Consider the following 20,034-nt stretch of genomic DNA (forward strand, 5'->3'; position numbering starts at 1 on the left):
ACGACGCACTCAACACATTTTATTTACGGTTGTATGGGGTCGGATGATTATTAAATCAATATGCTTTATCTTTGATGTCGTTAAACAACACACACATACACACACACACACACAACTTTACCCTTTCCAAACGAAATAATATTTATTTGAATTTGTCGATTTTAACACGTAAAATTAAGAAGTGAAAACGTTCATTGTCTACTTTAGTATATTTTATTTTAAAAATATATACATGATTAATGTGTTACTAGTATACAAACTAAACTTTGAAAGTTCTACTAACACTTTATAAAATATCAATTCTGAAATAGGAAGGTACGACTGTCGATAATACGTTTTCAAGATCAAACCGGTTTTAACTAAAGACTCTAGTACCGTATCCTCAACCGAACGTTCTTCGTACAGCGCAAGATTTCTCTTTTAATTTTTGGAGACGAACCCTACAATTTGATACCCTACGATATCCGTTCATAGTGAACACACACGACTTTTTTAAAAGTGCATTTGAGCTTATATTTCACATTTGTACATGATGTTATAATATGGTAACCAGAGAATGTAACTTTAAGCAAGATAATACATATGAAAATTTAATGTGTAATTTTATTTGTTAAAAAATACTCTCTTTAATGCTGATTATTCTGTTTTAAATACCTTTGGTTTTAAGGCGAAATACCTTTAAGAGGTAGAGGAAGCCAAATAAGAAATCTAGTCTTACAGAGGAAACCCGACACATTTTTCCATTAGTAGCAGGCAGGGTTTCTGCCAGAGGGTAAAATGGGTATGGCGCCATACCCAATTATTTTTGCAGATTTTGTTTTTAAAGTTAACCGTTTGACGAAATTAATTACTCTTATTATTACTTATTATTTTCTTAACCCTAACTCTAAATGTAACCTATTTTATTTCTGGGGGAGCTCCCCACCCCACCCCCACCCCCCTATCCCCATTTTTTTTTTTTTTTTTTTTTGGACTGCTTGTATTCAATTCCATAGCGCCATACCCAAACATTTATTTCTGACAGAAACACTGCCAAGGAATATTTTATATGCATTATCCCACAGACAGGATATCACATACCACGGCCTTTGATATACCAGTCGTGGTGCACTGGTTCAAACGAGATTTAGCCCAATGGGCCCACCGACGGTGATCGATCGCGCCAAATGATTCAGAGCCTAAGTAATAGGGTCATCATGACTTGTTTGACTACTTACTGGATAAGTTTCATTACATTTCCTTGTATCTAAGTCGGGTAGAATGCAAATACAAATAACTCAGCAACTGTATATGGAACACTGTTTTTTTAGATCGTTTGTATAAGAATGAAACAAGAAGTGAATTTTAGCAACTATTTTGGATTATCATGTGAAATCATTTAATTTAGTATCTCACACTGTTCTAGTGTGTCAAATTGAATTCGTTGACCCCAAAAACATATATTTGGACATTAAAAGCATTTTCATGCGATAAACAAGCTGAATTTTGAAAACTATTTTGGATGTTGCCACCTGGTGGAGTTCGCTCACAATTTTGAGAGGGGAACCCTTGCTACTTTTATTCAGAAGGCTTTGAAGATGTGACAAAACACATTCAAACCTTTGTCCCCATGATTTGGTCACGGATCTGTATTAATTTGCCTCTACTATAATTGCATTCCGCATGAATATATTACTGTAATTATTATCAGGTGTAAGTTACAAATACAAGCGACGAAACAGACGTGCGTTGTAAATGTTTATAAAGTCCTGTCAGTATATAGTGGGTTCAAATTCCTGATCTGAATGCATATAATAATAATAATAATAATAACGAGCCTCGGATTTCATACTTTTATCAGCTCGTGCTGATAAATTATTATTATTTAAAGTTCATATTTGCATATTGTTCAATAGTTAGAACAATAGTGTAATATAATATGTATGGACTTCCTTTTGTCTTCTGTTTTTTTGAGGGGTGGGGTGGGGGACGGAGTGATTTGTGATCTAATTAAACGAAAATACCCGAATCTGGATGACAACATTTATTCATGTTTGCATTACTTATAAACAGCTATTCAGTGATAAAAACAAATCACTGCGCATTTTTACATGGATTAAACTAATATTGAGGGTAGAATAATAGAAATACATGGTTAAAAGGTTTCAGGCCAGCTCATTTTGTCCGGGTATCTATCATTTTTGCCCGAATTTGAGGATTTGCTCCAGCACCAGATGGGTAGTTGTCCCTCCCCTCGCCCCCGTCCCCCCCCCCCCCGTACGTTTATGTCAATTAAGTTCAAGTACGCTGTCCTAACCCCCCCCCCCGTCTCGTACGTTTATGTCAATTAAGTTCAAGCACGCTGTCCTAACACTCTCCCCCCGTCTCGTACGTTTATGTCAATTAAGGTTCAAGCACGCTGTCCTAACACTCTCCCCCGTCTCGTATGTTTATGTCAATTAAGTTCAAGCACGCTGTCCTAACACTCCTCAGATACATGGGTTAGGAAACTCGGCGTAGTGTCATTGCATCTCCCCCATTGACCTATTAGAATCCACTCTGGGTGGAAGCCGGTACCGGGAAGAGATCCCAATACCTACAAGTCATGGATCGCTGGCTTAACCACCACTGTTCAAATGTACTTTCTTTTTTTTAATAATTATTATTATCCAAATATATCCATTGAGATGTCTTGTGTTGGTTGAGATTTTTTTTTTTTTTTTTTTTCTTTAAATGGTTTTGAAGGGCCGGGCGGGGGGGGGGGGGGGCGAAATGTAGCTCAGTGGTAAATCGCTGAGCGTCAGTGAGCCGCCTATTGGGGTTATTTCTCCTTCCAGCCAATACACCATGGCTGATATATAAAAAATCGTGGTATGTGCTATCCTGTCTGTGAGATGGTACATATAACAGATCCCTTCCTACTAATGGAAAAGTGTAGCTGCTTGTCTGTCTAAGACTGTCTGAATTACCAAATGTTTGACATCCAATAGCCATTGATTAATAAATCAATGTGATCTAGACCGATATTTGGACAGTTATAATCGCTCTGTTACTTTCCGAATGTCTCTCTAGCTCTCGAACGGGAGGATACTCGGGCACTCCTACATAATATTATATCTTTAAATTGGGTAGAATAAAGCGCGATCGGTTAGGGATCGATCCCCGTCGGTCGGCCCATTGGGCAATTTTTCGTTGCAGCCAGTGCACCACGACTGGTATATCAAATGCCGTGTTATGTGCTATCCTGTCCGTGTTATGGATTAGGAAAGATTCGGTGCATATAAGATACCTTGCTACGAATGGAAAAATGTATCGGGTTTCCTTTCTAAGACTATATGTCAAAATGACTAGCTAAAATGTTTGACATCCAATAACCCATGATTAATAAATCAGTGTGCTTAGTGGTGTGGTTAAACAAAACAAACTTTAAACTTTATTATAATTCTGTAATACTCTAACTGCTAAAGTCCTATTTCCACACACTATCCCAAACAGGGACGGATTCAAGGTTTTATAAGGGGGGAGGTGGTCACAAAAAAGGGAACTGAGTTTGTTTGAGGCAAATGAGCTGATCTCCCAAAGGGAACAATATCTGTAGGTGGTTTCGAAGGCATAATCCCCGGAAATTTGTGAAAGAATGAAACATGCTCACACTCATTTTCAGGGCAATTTTCATGGTTTACAACAACATTAACAAAAAAACACACCAAAAAACCCACCCAACAACAACAACACGAAAATCTCATAAAAAGGACACTCAAAAGAGCGGAAGGCACGGGACCCCTGTGATGCCCATCCCACACCGGATCCGCCAAAGCCTTCCTTCAGGTCAGGTCAGGTCATAGGGTTTTACGTGCACATTCAGAACAAGCTGTTGTAGCGCACGGCTGTCCATGACAGGAGCCTTCCTTCACCCTGTGTCGTCTTTTTATTGCATATCCCCACCCTGTGAATCGTTGAACACTTCCTTGTACAAACATACACTTCGGCCACTTACGGATTCTCCGAGGAGTTCCGATTCGTGCATAACTGTCCGCGTTGCACAACTTTTGGAGAAGCGCTACGCAAAAACGACAACTGATTTTTATCTCCAGTAACGCAGAAATATTCGACTGTTCGGGCGATGTCTCTTTCAACGAATGTTTACTTCCCGTTGCTGTTCGGAGAAAGAGAGTGGGGGATACGTAAAATGCAAACATGTGTCTTTTTGATGGGGCTGTTATTTCCCCTTTGTGTACATTCAAGTGCGCCATCGACTCTACAGTTGGTAAATTTGGTGAGTGTGTACAAGATAAAACATTTAATGAAATTTAAAATATTAGTTGTAAACAATCAAGGAAAGAGTTCGACCGTACCCATTGAAAGTGGGTACGGGTCGAACTTAAGTTATGACCTCTTGGTACAATTTGTGGTTCTGTTGGAGGAACATCTCACCAATTGTTATATAGAGAAACAGGTTTCATACCTTTACTAGAAAGGAGGAAGCGACACAAACTCTGTATGATGTATAAACTTTCAGATAACATGTTACCAACTTTTTTAACCTTACAACTACCTCGCTCTGCTGCAGAATTTAATGAATATCATATGCGTAGGGGAAAGTGCCCCCCTTAACGCACCCCCTTAACTTTGATGCTTTGTACATCCCAAACGTTTAGGTTTATTACCACATAAATTATGATATCTGATTTAATTGATAATTATTTGTGAATGCTGGGAATAATTCGTGTAAATTTGTTTATTTTTTAAAATAATGACACAAAAATAGATTTAGGGGCAAAGTGGGCCTTTTGTGAACACTGTTCTCAAGAGGCACCCCTCTTCACAAAATGCACCCCATCATATTTTGTATTACCTCAATGGTCACAAAAGGCCCACTCTAGGCTCTGATGTCTAAAACAAGACTGGACTCTTCCAAATTGAATGTTTTAATTGTAAATTCATGTGAGAATACAAAACATTAACATTTAACTCTTCCTGGTCAGTCATTTACAGATGTTTGCCTCAGATTTAGCTACACAAGTCACAAACAGTAAACCCATTGCCACATGCTTCACGGAACCATTCTGCACATGACTGGCACTGAAGCCAATCTTCTGTCAGTGGATGACTGTATTTCTCGTGACAGTAGATACAGAAATATGCTTTCGCTGATTCATTACCATGTTCAACCCCGTTACGTACCTTTGTTCCACCACATGTTCTCACTCCTCTTGTACGAGCAGAAAACCCACCCCTGGTGACTAATTTTCTATTTAATGGTTCTCTTTCTCTGCCCAGTTGTTGTACTTTGTTTCCCACCATAACCCTTGCAGACTCAATCCCACTTGTTTCTGTCCTCCCTCTTGTTGTCTGTCTACCTCTAACGGACCCCCTTCCCCTCCCTCTGCCCGTTTCTCTCAATGCAGCTTTATCAGTTAATGCATTTTTGTACGGGGAAGAAGTTAAAAGCTCAGCTGTCTGAGCTTGTCTATTCCTAGTGCGTAGTTCGGCCTTGGTAATTGGGGAAAGTGCCAGAATTTGCTGCTTGATATACTGTGAATTATGGAATGGTATATCTTCCATGGCTATCTCCTGCCCCACTACAATCTGTTCCACAACCCCAGCATTATACTCAGAGCCCCTTACACCAACTACAACATTCGCATTCCCACCACTATCAGTCAGAACCTGGTCCTCAACAGTCTGTTCCAGACTGAAAACAGCCCGATCCTCGCTTTCTACGGTGAGTTCTGGTATAGATAGGTCACCAGTGTCAAACATTAAATTTAATAGCAAATCATTGGCCTCTTGTATTAGATCTGTCTGGGTTGGTGCAGTTTGGTTGTACAAATCCAACCTCTCTTGCTCCTTTACTTCCTCAACCGTTGCCTGTTCTTCCTCATCAGTCAGTTGTGCTGGTGCAAAATCATCTTCTTTGAATACATCTGGGTTAAATGGCCATATACCACATGATGCAAACCCGTTGATACCCTTATCCATAGTAGCAGCTCTTGTATAGGCTGCATTGAAGATGGCTGAAAATAGACCATGAACAAAACTAACAGGTACTGTGAACTTGGTATGGTTCTTGTAATATTTTCTTATAAGAAATATTTGTTATATTCATTAACGTTAACGACTAAATACTGAATAAATGTGGACATATACAAATTGTTGAATACCTGCTATTTCAAAAAAGGTGATGCGCTTCCCAGCATTTGAAACCATCCACTTGTCACATTCTGAATTATAATATGACTTCAGAGGGCCAAAAAAGGTGCGATCCAGTGGCTGAAGTTGGTGGGTCGTGTGTGGAGGCAGGCATATCAATACCAAACCATTGTCCCTTGCAAATTGGATTGCTTGCAGAGATTTGTGGCTAACATGTCCATCAAGCAGGAGCAGAACCTAATAAAAATAAGAGTGAAGGAATAAACATATTGCATAAAAAACATTATTAACATATGCCCAGGCACAAGTAGTAACAATATTAATGTAATACATGTAATCAATCTCTCTCTCTCTCTCTCTCTCTCTCTCTCTCTCTCTCTCTCTCTCTCTCTCTCTCTCTCTCTCTCTCTCTCTCTCTCTCTCTCTCTCTCTCTCTCTCTCTCTCTCTCTCTCTCTGTGTATGTGTGTGTGTGTGTGTTAATTACTAGTAATTTTGTAAGCACGTAAGGTGTAATTTGCATACTAGTATGTAATATGAATAGTACTAGCTACCTGGTTATCCAGAGAAGCTTTAGTAAAATCCACAAAATGACGTAACCATTGAACGAAGAGTTCCACGTCCATCCATCCATTACTGCTACATGCACCAATAGCTCCAGGGGGGGCACCTCTCATCAGTGTCGGAAGCATCCTTTTCCTAGGAAAAATCATCATCGGTGGTGCATATGTCCCTTCTGCGTTCATGGCACATACAACCGTAACAGTTTTTCCCTTCTCTCCAGAAGTGATTTTTTCCCACTTGTTTTTCACCACACCTGGCTAGTATTTTCCTTGGTACATGAACCGCGGTCAACCCACTTTCGTCCATGTTCCACACATTGCTTGCTTTTTGAAGCCCTTTTTCAGCTGACACTCCAGAAACTGGAAGAATCGGTTCACTTGTGGACGGTTAAATCCAATAGCTCGTGCCATACTGGTTGCTTCAGGCTTCCGAATGGACAGGCTGTGGTGACGATTGATAAAACACTGGAGCCATTCCCTTTCCTGCATCAAACGGGTGTGGTATTTTGTTTTCTTTGGCTAGCTGAAAAGCAAGACGTCTTACGTCTTCCCCGGACATGCCAAAAAATTGTACCTGCATGTCCAAAATGTGACTGACCAGTTCACTCTCAAAGTCAGGAGGTAGCGTTTGTCGAAATGCTCCCAACTTCAGTTGTCCTGGGTTGCGGACTTTCTTATCGCGGTGCCTTCGAAGGGCTCTGCAAGATATACCAAACATTTTGGATACCATTCTTAGTGTATCACCTCTCTTTAGAGCTGCAAGGGCTCCATCCAAAGCTTGTTGATCATAGTCACACCTCGTTGACTTTCTTATCGCGGTGCCTTCGAAGGGTTCTGCGAGATATACCAAACGTTTTGGATACCATTCTTAGTGTATCGCCTCTCTTTATAGCTGCAAGGGCTCCATCCAAAGCTTGTTGGTCATAGTCACACCTCGTTGACTTTCTTTTATACCCAGGTTTTACCATCTGAAATTACACAATTTTATAACATCTCAACTCACAAAATACACTAGAAAATTATAAAATGATAATGATACATATTATGTTTACTAGTGTTCGCCATTTAGACAATATACCAGTAGCCTACTCTGAACAATTAAAATACATTTTATATGCAGGTGACAAAAAATCTTCCGTAATTACCCATGACCTGATCCTGTATTAATTCGTGTTGGCTCATGTAGGCATATAGTTAACTAATTTCAGTTAAATATTCAGCATTTTATATTAATTGAAGTTAATGTAAATATAATATATTACATTATTACATATATCTTTTGAATATGTTCCTAAAACACACACCCACTGTGCGTTTTAGGAACAATAGAGATGTGCGTTTTGGACACAAGGACGTGTTTAGTTTACAAGATTATTGCTCAAATATGCAATCTTAGTTTCTTTGATTTACAGCTAAAATAAGTGCAAAATAGATTACTTATGATGTGTACCCAAACTGTTACATGCTATCCATAAAAATTAGTCAAATATCAGTTTGAAATTGTCTAAAAATAGTAAGAAAACGTGTCAAATTACCTTTCTATCTCTCCTTTTTTGCTACGGCTTCTTAGGCTATCAATGTGGATTGTACAAGTCCTCAGAACACGTGGACGTGTAATTTATGACGCAATAACAATGTATACTTTTAGGAAAGTGCACGAAAATGACGGTGGGCGTTTTAGGCACTTTCCCCTAATGCGGAGAACCGGAGAACCTACAAACATATTTTTGTCAAACAAAATTGTTTTCGAGTTCCTTCTTTCCTTCTGCAGTAAAATTATGAAATAATCAGTTGCCTGATATTAGAAATTCTTGTTCACTAAAATTGTTTAAAATACAAATGAACAAACACGACCCTGCTGTTCCATCTTATTTCTATGAAGGTGATAGATGGCAACAGATCCTACATAGCCAACTCCGTTTGGGTACCAGTGGGTTGAATGGTCACAAATTTGTATGACATGTGACAGATACCCCTTCTTGTATTTGTGGCCATCCAGTTGAAGATGCAGAATTTTTTTTATGTTTTTGCCCAATATATGTTGCAGCTCGCAATACCCATTTTCTGAACTATTATAATCTCAAGTGTCATACTTTACTATTAGGAGATTCAAATTTAAGTGTCCAAGATAATATCTCTATATTTAACTCTGTTCAGAATTTTCTTATTAATAGTAAGCGTTTCGAGATCATTTAACCATTCTAACTGTTTGTTATTTATTCTTTGTTTCTTCTACACACTTCTCTCTTCTTTTCCCCCAACTGTCCGTGTTATCTTTATTGTAATATTGTTCTAGCCATCTTGATGTATAATATGTATATTTGTTAAATGTAGGGAGAGGCCTTAATATAGGCACTTGCCTGTTGGCCAATCCTAAATTTGATTTGCTAATAAATATTGTTTAAACCAATCTAGATATTGATCTTCCATGCTGAAGTACAATGGATATAATTGGGAGCTTTGATTACTTATATTTTACACTCATTCAAGAAATAGCAGTTCAAAGTTTATATCAAAATAGTAAACAAACAGCAGGAGATATCGCAAATTATAGTGCCAGCAATATTTGCTACAAAAGCCTTTAATGGATAATAAATATATTTATTCAACATTAAAATCTTGCTCGTGGTTCGCTTATTATAATTTGACATCCATTATTATTTCTTGGGCCACTCTATTTTTTGCCAAATTTTGAGCCTTGGAACAGTCTAGTAATTCTCTCAAAGGTCAACCCAAATGTATTTATCTATATAATACTTTATATTTAAAGCATATTAGTCTAAGATAGTGTTTCAAAAAGCAGAAAAAAAGCATGATATGTGTTTTTATTTTGTTGGGGGAAGGGGGACAAATAGAATTCTTTCTAGGGCTGAAAACTTAGGATATAGTGCCTTTAATTATGTCTTAAAACAGTTTATTGTTGAAGAAAATGCTTCTGGATTGTGAAGAAAAGCCTTACAAATGAATGACCAGCAGGTGACAACTAATCTGATATTGATTGTGTAAACTGCACGAGAAAACAAAAGTCACAGAACTTAATCAAAAAATGGTATAACACTATCGGGATGACGTAAAACATCCAATTAGGAGGCATAATATGGGCGTTACCTAGGTTTTAGTATTTGCAACGAGAGAAAAGAAATCAATTAACACGACAAAGATGCCACAACTCGAATTTGTGAAACTGCCAACCGACAGCATTTTTAACCTGAATATGGCACCCACCCAAACAATCTTCTTTTTTTTTTTTTACTTTTGCCGAACATAAACATGACTGAAAGGTTATTTTGCTGTATGTAGACATATTTCAAATGTACAAATAGGCAAGATCAAGTGGGCTCACACTGGAACAAAAATTGTTTCAGCCAATTTTCAGATACAGGCCTCAAATTTGGCAAATTAGAGGGCAAGGCCATTTGGCCTCGAACGATTGAGATCTTTTGAGGGCGTTACAGCCAGAAGGCAGGGCAGCAAGGCAAAGTTCAACAAGGAAGAAAGGAAGGAAATGTTTTATTTAACGACACACTCAACACATTTTATTTACTATTATATGACGTCAGACATATGGTTAAGAGCCACTTCATGGGCTACTCTTTTTGATTAGCAGCAAGGGATCTTTTATATGCACCATCCCACAGACAGGATAGTACATACCACAGCCTTTGTTACAGCAGTTGTGGACCACTGGCTGGAACGAGAAATAGCCAAGTTTAACAAGCGTCTTAAATTAACACAACAGCACTGCATGTGTGGGTGGGGGGATAGACACTGGTATGGGAGATAATAGAGACTGTTGATAATACTGGTTGAATTATATAATGATACAAACTAATGAAGCCTGGAATGGCCCATGCCTTTTCATCAGTGAGGTGCACAACAAAATATTTTATGCAACTCTGTTTTACTTGTCATACAATTGGTAACAGAGGGACATAGAATGCACATGTCATAAAATGACATATCACCTTACTTTTGGATCGGTGTTGTTGCTGATGGTTTCTTTACAGTGTTGCATACAAATATTTAATGCAACTCTTTGTTTTAATTGTCATAAAGTTGGGTAAAAGAGGAATATAAAATGCATTTATATATTTTCTGTATCCAATATTGGAAAAATCAAGCTAATTAATATTCACATAAATCAATGATATAAATCTGAAATACACCTCTCATACCTAATTATATTTATTAGCCCCCTACCGGTCCAACCAGAGGGAACTATGGGTTTCATCTTCGTCCTTCTGTCTGTCTGTCTGTCGTCTGTACCACATACAATTTTCCGGATGTTTTTTCCGCAATGCCTTGAGATTTTGAGCTGATATTGTGTGTATAGCTATATCATGTACTGTTACAGATCAAGTTTCACGTTCATGGCGATTAATCATTTTTGACAGGGTTATGAGATACAAAAATTTATTTTCCGTACTCCTTTATTTTTGCAATGCCTCAAGATATTGCCCTGAAATTTTTTGTGACTCTTAATCATGTACTGGTACGGATAATTTTGACTCATTGCGATTGACCCATTTGTGACAGAGATATGGCCCTTTAACCTAGGAGATAAGAAAATCCATCTTCCGGATTTTTTTTTTTGGTTATGCCTTGAGATATTGAGCTGAAATTTTGTGTATAGCTTTATCATGTACTGTTATAGATTACTTTCTTGGTGATTTACCCATTGGATTTATGATCCTTGAACTTAAGATATATGAAAATGTGTTGTGCCCGTTAGGGGACATGTATTGCTTTAGCAGTACTCTCAGAATGCTTGTTATAATTATATAAACAAATAAATTCATGGTTCACTGTTATATTGTTTTGGATCTTTAACACAGTATATCCAAGCTTGTACATTGCCAATTGTTTGCATTGCAGTTTTAACACAGCTGCTGTATGCATAATTATATATATGTATAATCAAACTGAAAGCATGCAAACAACTGTTGAACACCACCATGATATGAGACATGAATATAGCTTTTTTATATTCTAGTTTAGTATTCACTGGGTCATATACATCAACACCAGTAACAGTGTTCTCGTCTTTTTTCCTCTCTTTTTTTTTTTTTTTTTTTGGGGGGGGGGGGGGTCTAGTACATAAGTACATATGACAGGCTCATGCAGATAACTATGAATACATTTTTCTGAATCAACTGATTATATTTCTATCGTGTTAGATAGACCTGGGCGTACAGGTTCTAAGTCCTTGTAACGATAAACAATAAGAACGTGACACTTAGTATGCTGCAAGTTTTAATATCTAAGACTACCATTCCATGTCTGGCGTAACTACCCGTATGTACTTCTGTATTAAATCCCTAAACTATGTTAGATGCTCTCTAACCTTACATCCCCCTTTCTTTAAGATTAAACTTAATTTTACACTTCCCGAGGTATTATTAAAAACTCTTCTTTCGTGTTCCAAATAACAGTCCTACTTGCAGTGTTCAGATAAGAAACTGGCTAACTACTGAAACTAATATCTCCATGCAGTTCAACTTAAAATGAAACTTCCCACATTTAAAGGTCCAGTTTTTGTGGTACTTTTAACTACACGACCACTTCTGATTATAGTCCCCTTTGGATGGGTGATGGTTACATCAGAAGATGACGATGACGCTGAAGCGGACTCTGTCATGGTCTCCTCAGACATCACTGGTACAGGGTCGATATCCATAGAAATATTGTCCTCTGCAGGGTTTGGCAAGGTCGATGACACTGCAGGATTGATCAGTTGATGAGGAGGTGGACTTGAACTTGGTCGATTTAGGTGCCTCCTATTCCTTCTGCATAGCCCAGTCGATGTCCTGACTGCATAAGATCACAGACCAATAGACTTCACAACTTCCCCCTTCATCTCAGTCAGTTCTTTGATCCAACCTGATCTCCAGGTGACAGAGTTGGAAGTGTAGTAGCTCTATGCCGCCTGTCAAAGTTCTTTTTCTGCACTTCCTTCTGGTTTGCATTTGCCAACTTCATGTCGGCCAGCTTAGGCCAATCAGGAGTAAGCAAGGCAGGGATGACTGGAACTCTCGTCCTCAGGCAACGGCCCATGGACATTTCTGCTGGACTAAAACCACATTGGAGAGGAGTCGCTCTGTAGTTAAGTAGCGCCAGATATGGGTCTTCAGCTTTCAACAGAAAATTCTTGACCGTCTGCACAGCCATTTCAGCTTCTCCATTAGCTTACGGATAATGAGGACTGCTGGTTTCATGGGTGAATCCATATTCTGTAGCAAGTCTGCTGAATTTCTGGGATGCAAATTGTGGTCAATTATCTGATTGAACAACTTCAGGAATCCCATTGTCATGCGAAGATACTCTTGCAATGAACAATAACAGTCTCTGAAGAGGTCGAGGCTTGTAGATAAGCCAACTCAATGTTACGAGAGAAATAATCTACTACCACACCAGTCAAACAAGTCCATTCCCACTTTCTGCCATGGGAAATCCGGAACACTGCTCGGCTTCAATGGCTCAGGTCTAGCTTTACTCTCTTTCTCGCAGATTGCACAGTTTTCTATCATGGACTGGATCTGTTGAGATGGTCCTGGCCACCACACAGAACACTTGGCCAGAGCTCTGCGCTTTACAATGCCTTGATGGCCATCATGAATTCGAGTCAAAATGTCCTTCCGCAGTTCCACTGGGATGGCAAGTCTAGTGCGATAAAGTAATAGTCCTTCTTGGACTGATACATGTGTAAGTCGTCTCTCACCATGAAGAATGGACAAACATCTGGATGACGTTTGGACTTCACAGCAGGCCATCCATCTCTGCAGTAACGAGTGACTCGACTATATACCCGGTCTTGCTGCTTGGGTCACTGGTATACCATCAATCATAGACTGTACTAAGGCTGTGGCATCACTTTCCAACAGCAGGTCAGTTTCTTGGGGAGATCCAACCGGAGCGCGAGACAACGCATTTGCAGTCGTCAGGTTCTTAACTGCTGTATAGATCACCTCATAGCTGTACCGCATAAGGCGCATGCGAAATCTTTGTATTCGCAGTGATAGCTCATCCAAGCCCTTAGCCTTGAGAAGTGTCAAAAATGGTCGATGGTCAATCTCTATGATGAATGATGGGAATCCCAGGAGGAAATCTGAAAATTTCTCACAAGCCCAAGTGGATGCCAGTGCTTCCTTCTCCACTTGTGCGTAACGTTGCTCTGTCGAGGTGATAGATCTGGAAGCATAGAAGACAGGACACCACCTTCCATCTTTCTCTTGAAGCAGGACTGCTCCCAGTCCATAGGACGATGCATCTGCAGACACCTTGGTAGGTCGGTCTGGACTATAATGAGCTAGCACAGGTGGCGAACTTAACTGTTCTTTCAGACGAACAAACGCCTGTTCCTATGCTTCTTCCCACGTCCACTGAATGTTTTTCTTTAGCAACTCCCGGAGAGGTCTGGTCTGGTCAGCGAGGTCAGGAGCAAACTTCTGCACAAAGTTAATCATGCCCAGAACGGCGAAATTCTGGCACATTTTGGGGACGAGGTAACTTCTGGATTGCTTCTACTTTTGCTGGATCCATCTGCACCCCTTCCTTAGAGATGATATGTCCCAAGAACTTAATATGGCTCTGATTAAAAACACATTTTTCATTTATGGTCACCCCTGCATCTTCCAGTCTCTGCAAAACCTCCTTCAGCCTCTGATCGTGTTCCTGCTGGCTGCGCCCTGACACCAGGACATCATCAATGTCACAAATCACTCCTGGAATGTTAGACAACAACTGTGACATGATGCGATGAAACACCTCAGGACCTGAAGAAATTCCAAAGCGCAGCCTTTTATAACAAAAGCATCCAAATGGAGTAATAAACATTGTCAGCTCTTGTGAACCTTCATCTAATGGCACTTGGTGGAAACCACTATTACAGTCCAACTGAGTAAAGGGTGTATACTACCAAATCAAATCCCATAGACGACAATAGTAACATATGTGGCTAAAACTCCTACCTGCAGCATATCAATCGACATAAACGCCACGGATATAAATACTACCACCCCTCACACTTGAAGTGAATCAGAAAAAAATGGGGGTCAAGCTGCTCGTTTCTGAGATAACGGGTAGCGTCTATGACCACCCTAGTTCCACTCAAAATTCGAGTACTTTTTTTTACAGGTACCCCATACATGTTTCAAGCACAAGGCTACTTGACACATTGGTACTAGATGAAATAAAATTGCATATTTTTTTTACCCAGATGAAACTGTTATTTTTTACAACCAACACACTTACATTTATAACCAATCACAGGACTTGTGTTCACTTCTCTATCAAAAGTTGGGTGCAACTCGAACTTTGACCAAGCCGGAAGTTATTTGGTTTAGTACTACCTATACACTGTCACTCCTGCAAGCTGTGCCAACAGCTGGTCCGTGGAACGAAGAGGATAGTTTTCTCGCTTGACACTCTCGTTCAACTTTGTCAGATCTACACACAAGCGGATTGGGTATTCTTCTCTTTAGGCACCACTACTATTGGTGCGCACCAGTCTGTTGGTGTGGTCACTGGATGAATCACATCTAGCTTCTTTAGGCGGTTCAGTTCTTTATTGACCTTCATCTGCAGCGGCAGTGGTACCCGTCTTGGAGCAGAGACGGCATATGGTACAGCATTCTCTTGCAGTCTATCTTGTAGGTTTCCTTTGTTTTACCCAGACCCGAGAAGAGCTTAGGATATACCTCCCTGTAACTGTTGGATGTACTCTGAACTCACTCGATACGTTTTATCAGTTGTAATCAGAATCCAAATGATCTAGTTTTAATGTATATGCATGTTGAGGATATTGGAGCTGGATATTCAACTTTAATAAAGACATCATTTGTATTAATTTGTTCAGTAACATGATCTACCAACACTATATAACTTGAGATAACTGGTGAACATTCATATTAATTATGCATTTTGTAAAAAAAAAAAAAGATAATCCTAGTCTTTAGTCCCCTACTGGTCCCAACCGGACGGGGACTATAGGTTTCATCTCCATCCTGTTTGCGTGTCTGACCATCCCACTTACTGTTGTCTGGATGCTTTTCACAATGCCTTGAGATATTGAGCTGACATTTTGTGTATAGCTTTGTCATGTACTGTTATAGATCAAGTTTGACTTTCATGGTGATTTACATGTACCCATATTTCACAGTTATGGCCGTTGTTTTCGGGGGGGGGGGGGGGGGGGGTTTTTTTTTTTTTTTAATCCTCATGATATTGAGCTGAATTTTTGTGCATCTCTTTATCATGTTCTATTACAGATCAAGTTTGATTTTTCATGGCAATTTACCCATTTTTCATAGAGTTATAGCCCTTTAATTTAGGAGAACATATCTACATGAAAAAAAATTCGGCACAGTAGGGGACATGAATTGCTTTAGCAGTACTCTCAGAATGCTTGTTTAATGTTAGGAACCGCTTTCAAGCCACTTTGTGATTCTAATTAAATGCATGCTCATGACAGTGCCGGTTTCCAGGATTGGTATTGATTAAATTGAGCAGGCTTTTATCATGAGCATATATTTATGCATGCACCTGTTAATACAGTGTAATGACTGTGGCTAATTGTAACGCTCTGGTGCATATATAGATAGTAATCTGAATCGCAGAAATGTGGGTGTCAGTTGTTTTATACATAGTTAAACACGTTGATGGAGACTTACTTTTTGAGATCACAATATTTCATAATAACCATTGTTAATTCTGTTCATGTGTCAGTATAATATCACGGGCGTAGGAAGGTGACAAAAAGGGGGTGGGGGGTGGGGGGGGGGCAGAGCTAGCTCTGGGTGTGTATAATATTTCGCCAAATTTATCCATTAAATTCTAAATATTGCAGAAACCCACCATCATTTTCACCAAAATATCAATCATTACATGAAATTCTTTCGCCAGATTCAAATAAAATTCGCAATTGGTGAATTTGGCGAGTGCCAGAACTAGCCGGGGGGGGGGGGGGGGGGGACATACATACATATATATAAATATATAAACGCCATCGCTGCTGCTACAAAGTGGGAGGGGGCACACAAACCTCCCCCCACTTCTTATGCCAGTGAATATGCAAATTTAAATTCACAGAATGCCATTTGGTTATGTGGCCAACTATAATACTCATTCTGAAAGTCACTTTAACAAAGAAACTGTTCGTTAAAACTAGTTTCAGCATTTTTATTATATATTTTATTTTACTTACACTTCCACTATAAATTACAGTTGGGCAACATCAAGCAAAATGCTATGTTTGAGAAAATAAATGATCAGAAAGCTGTTTATATGTACCTGTATGTTTGTAGTCTGTCACACAAGGAACGCCTTTTTTCACACTATAGAATTTACTACAAGTTATTTATTTCTGAGCCGATTGTTTTCTAAATTGCACACAAAAATAGTAGGGTTTTTTAATTATTTCTAAAACACTTACTTTTTTCTTATGTCAGACCAAACTGACCAATTTTGTAGGAGGATTGGACGGACTATAGTTTCCAAACTGCTTACAGTTATTAGATATATCAAGCCATTTAAAATATATGCATATTTTAACAAATGGTATTATAGATATCAAAAAGAATAACGTTTTGTCAAAATTATAATTTTTTAGGAAGTAACCTACAGTCAAAAAGTATCTAAAAGGACATTAAACAATTTTAAATAGCAAAATATAATTTACTATGTATATTGAACTGCATTTTTTCACTATCAAATACATGTGTATGTCTACTAGTAAGAAATTATTACTTGCTAATTAAAACATATTTGTGATGTCCCTACATTAATTACTTGGGGTGTGACGTAGCCGAGTGGTACAGCAGCACGTTGGTTTCTCGTTTCAGCCAGTGCACCATGACTGGTATATAAAAGGCTGTGGTATGTGCTATCCTGTCTATGGCATGGTGCATATAAAAAATCCCTTGCTGCTAATCGAAAAGAGTAGCCCATGAAGTGGCGACAGCAGGTTTCCTCTCTGAATATCCGTGTGGTCCTTAGCGATATGTCCGACGCCATATAACCATTAATTATTTGTCCCTCTACAGGTATTACCAAAAAACATGATTTTTCTAAAAACAATTGTTCAAACAAATATCTTTATGGGTTTTTGTAATGTCATTGGCTTGAAAGTATAATAAGTTAAAACTTTTTTTTTATAATCGGATAAATTTACATTTAAATTTTAACAGTGGAAAAGTGTTTATCTGGCCATTATGTTTGTTTCCCAAAACTGACCGGATAAACAAATTTCCATACAACTGAATCACCTTACATGAGTAGTCACCGACTCACCCTTGGACAAAATGAAAAATAGTAACAAAAAATATGTATTTTTTTAATGAAAGAAAACAAATATGAATGTTTTACAAAATATCCAGTAATACCCATGCCACCGCCCCCCCCCCCCCCCCCCCCCCCCCCCTCAATCAAACCTTTTTTTCACTGTATTAAATTTTATAAAATCATACATGCATAGTGTGGGTTGCCCACCACCCCCAGTCTAAAATCTCGGCTACGTCAGTGACTGCATACAAAGACTCAGCAGAATTAACCAGAGGGGTTTTCGTCTTTTCCGTTCATTTTGTCTGTGAGGACAGCAGGGGTACTTACATTTGTAAAGGGATTTTCGCAGGGATTTCTGTTCAGGTCAGTCATTCAGGGTTTAAGCTAGAGGTTACGGATGGTAAAATTATGTACTCTAAAATCTTTCAAACTAATGGATATATTTTTGTAATATTTAGATGGATTATTCAGTGAAACCTCTCGAAACCAGACCCTCTGTAAACTTGTAAACTGGAATTCCCTTAAAACCGGACGTTTTTTGTGACCCCCCTTTTAAATATCTATATAGAAGAGAACCTCTCTAAACCGGATACCTGTTATAATCGGACATTTTACTTGGTCCAATAACCAATGATTAATTAATCAATGTGCTCTAGTGGTGTTGTTAAACAAAACAAACCGAGGGTGTCTGGTGTAGAGCAATTTCACTGTAGTAAGTTAACTTTAAGTGTATAAAATGCAGTATCCGATTTCGAAACATTTCTAACCCATAATCACCTGGTAGTGGACAGTATGGTCTGTTTTGTTTTTATTACATACTCTCAAATTATTTTGTGGCAGAAAGCCACCCATTGATACTGATTTTATATTACTTTAGTTTATGAGTCGGCCATTTAGATGTGTAATTTGTTGCTTATAGGGCGGGATTTAGCTCAGTCAGTTGAGTGATCGCTTGAGGTGCTTGCATTGCAGGATTGAACCATCTCAGTGCGTCGTGTGAGAGCTAAAAGGTTGTAAGTGGCAGATACAACCTAAAACGTCTTTTTTGCATATTTGAAAGTGCCATCCCCAATTATATATTGTCACAAAAAATCATAGCTGTGTCCCTAATAGCATCGCTTATACAGAAGGATTTAAATGGTCGTAAGTGAATCACAGATACCAATTTGCACGAAAATAGATGTAACTGACACATACAACTTTCCTCCGATTTGCTTGCTGTCCATTATGTGAACATGACTGGTCGTATGTGGTAGATACACCCTTTTTAAATACAGTTCGTTATATAATTATGTCTGACAGGTCGTATGTGCCAAATACGACCCATATGCATCCTTTGTTATCGGTTTGTGATAGAAATTACAAATGCGAAGTACAATAGAGCATACATTATGTCAGTATGTGCTTGAATCCTAAAAAATAATATGACTTTTGTCGTTGTGAGAACCTGGTCTAATATGGGGAAAAAATTTGATACTGCATGCAACGAACCATTTGGCAACAGACAAGAATCGTGTCTGTATATATAAATAGGAATTGCAGTAACATTAATGTTTGTATGGTTTGCTATTTTATGTGCACCATAATTATAATAATAAACATGTTTTAGTGAATTTTCTTGAAAAACAAATATCTATTTTGAAGCTTTTTTAATCGAAGCAAAGTTTCCAACATGCAATTTGTATCTGTAGATACAATTTTAATTCATAATAATGTTGTATGTGGCATATACGACCTAAGTGCAAGCATAATTACAGTGATTTTGGATGTATTTAATTGTATGTTACGGTGATCAAGTTCCGTCTTTCAACTGCCTTTGAAGATCTATAGGATTGCCCTACATGTAGGCATTATGGATTAACAACATTGCACATACAAACGCAATTTAAGTTATCCAGGACAAAGTCCAGTAACAAAAGACAGTGTAATCAGACGTACGGTTAAAAGGCGAATAAAGTGAATGTGGCCTCAACATAAACGATAGCAAGATCTATGAACTTTGATTAACTTTACAGTCAACAAATATTTGCAACAGAATGTTGAACGTGAACATGACACAACACA

At 38.5% G+C, this 20,034-nt stretch overlaps 1 protein-coding gene across 1 annotated transcript in view; it reads left to right on the forward strand.

Annotated features, from left to right (window-relative positions):
- Positions 1–3,880: 3,880 nt before the first annotated feature.
- LOC121382322 (testicular acid phosphatase homolog) overlaps positions 3,881–20,034 on the forward strand; it is a 57,710-nt gene continuing 41,556 nt past the window's right edge. The window contains exon 1 of the mRNA XM_041511902.1: positions 3,881–4,255. Within this exon, the coding sequence (XP_041367836.1) occupies positions 4,103–4,255 (153 nt within the window). The 5' untranslated portion in view covers positions 3,881–4,102. The remainder of the gene's footprint in view (positions 4,256–20,034) is intronic.

Source organism: Gigantopelta aegis, chromosome 9 (genome assembly GCF_016097555.1).
Source record: "Gigantopelta aegis isolate Gae_Host chromosome 9, Gae_host_genome, whole genome shotgun sequence".
Taxonomy (NCBI): Eukaryota; Metazoa; Mollusca; class Gastropoda; order Neomphalida; family Peltospiridae; genus Gigantopelta; species Gigantopelta aegis.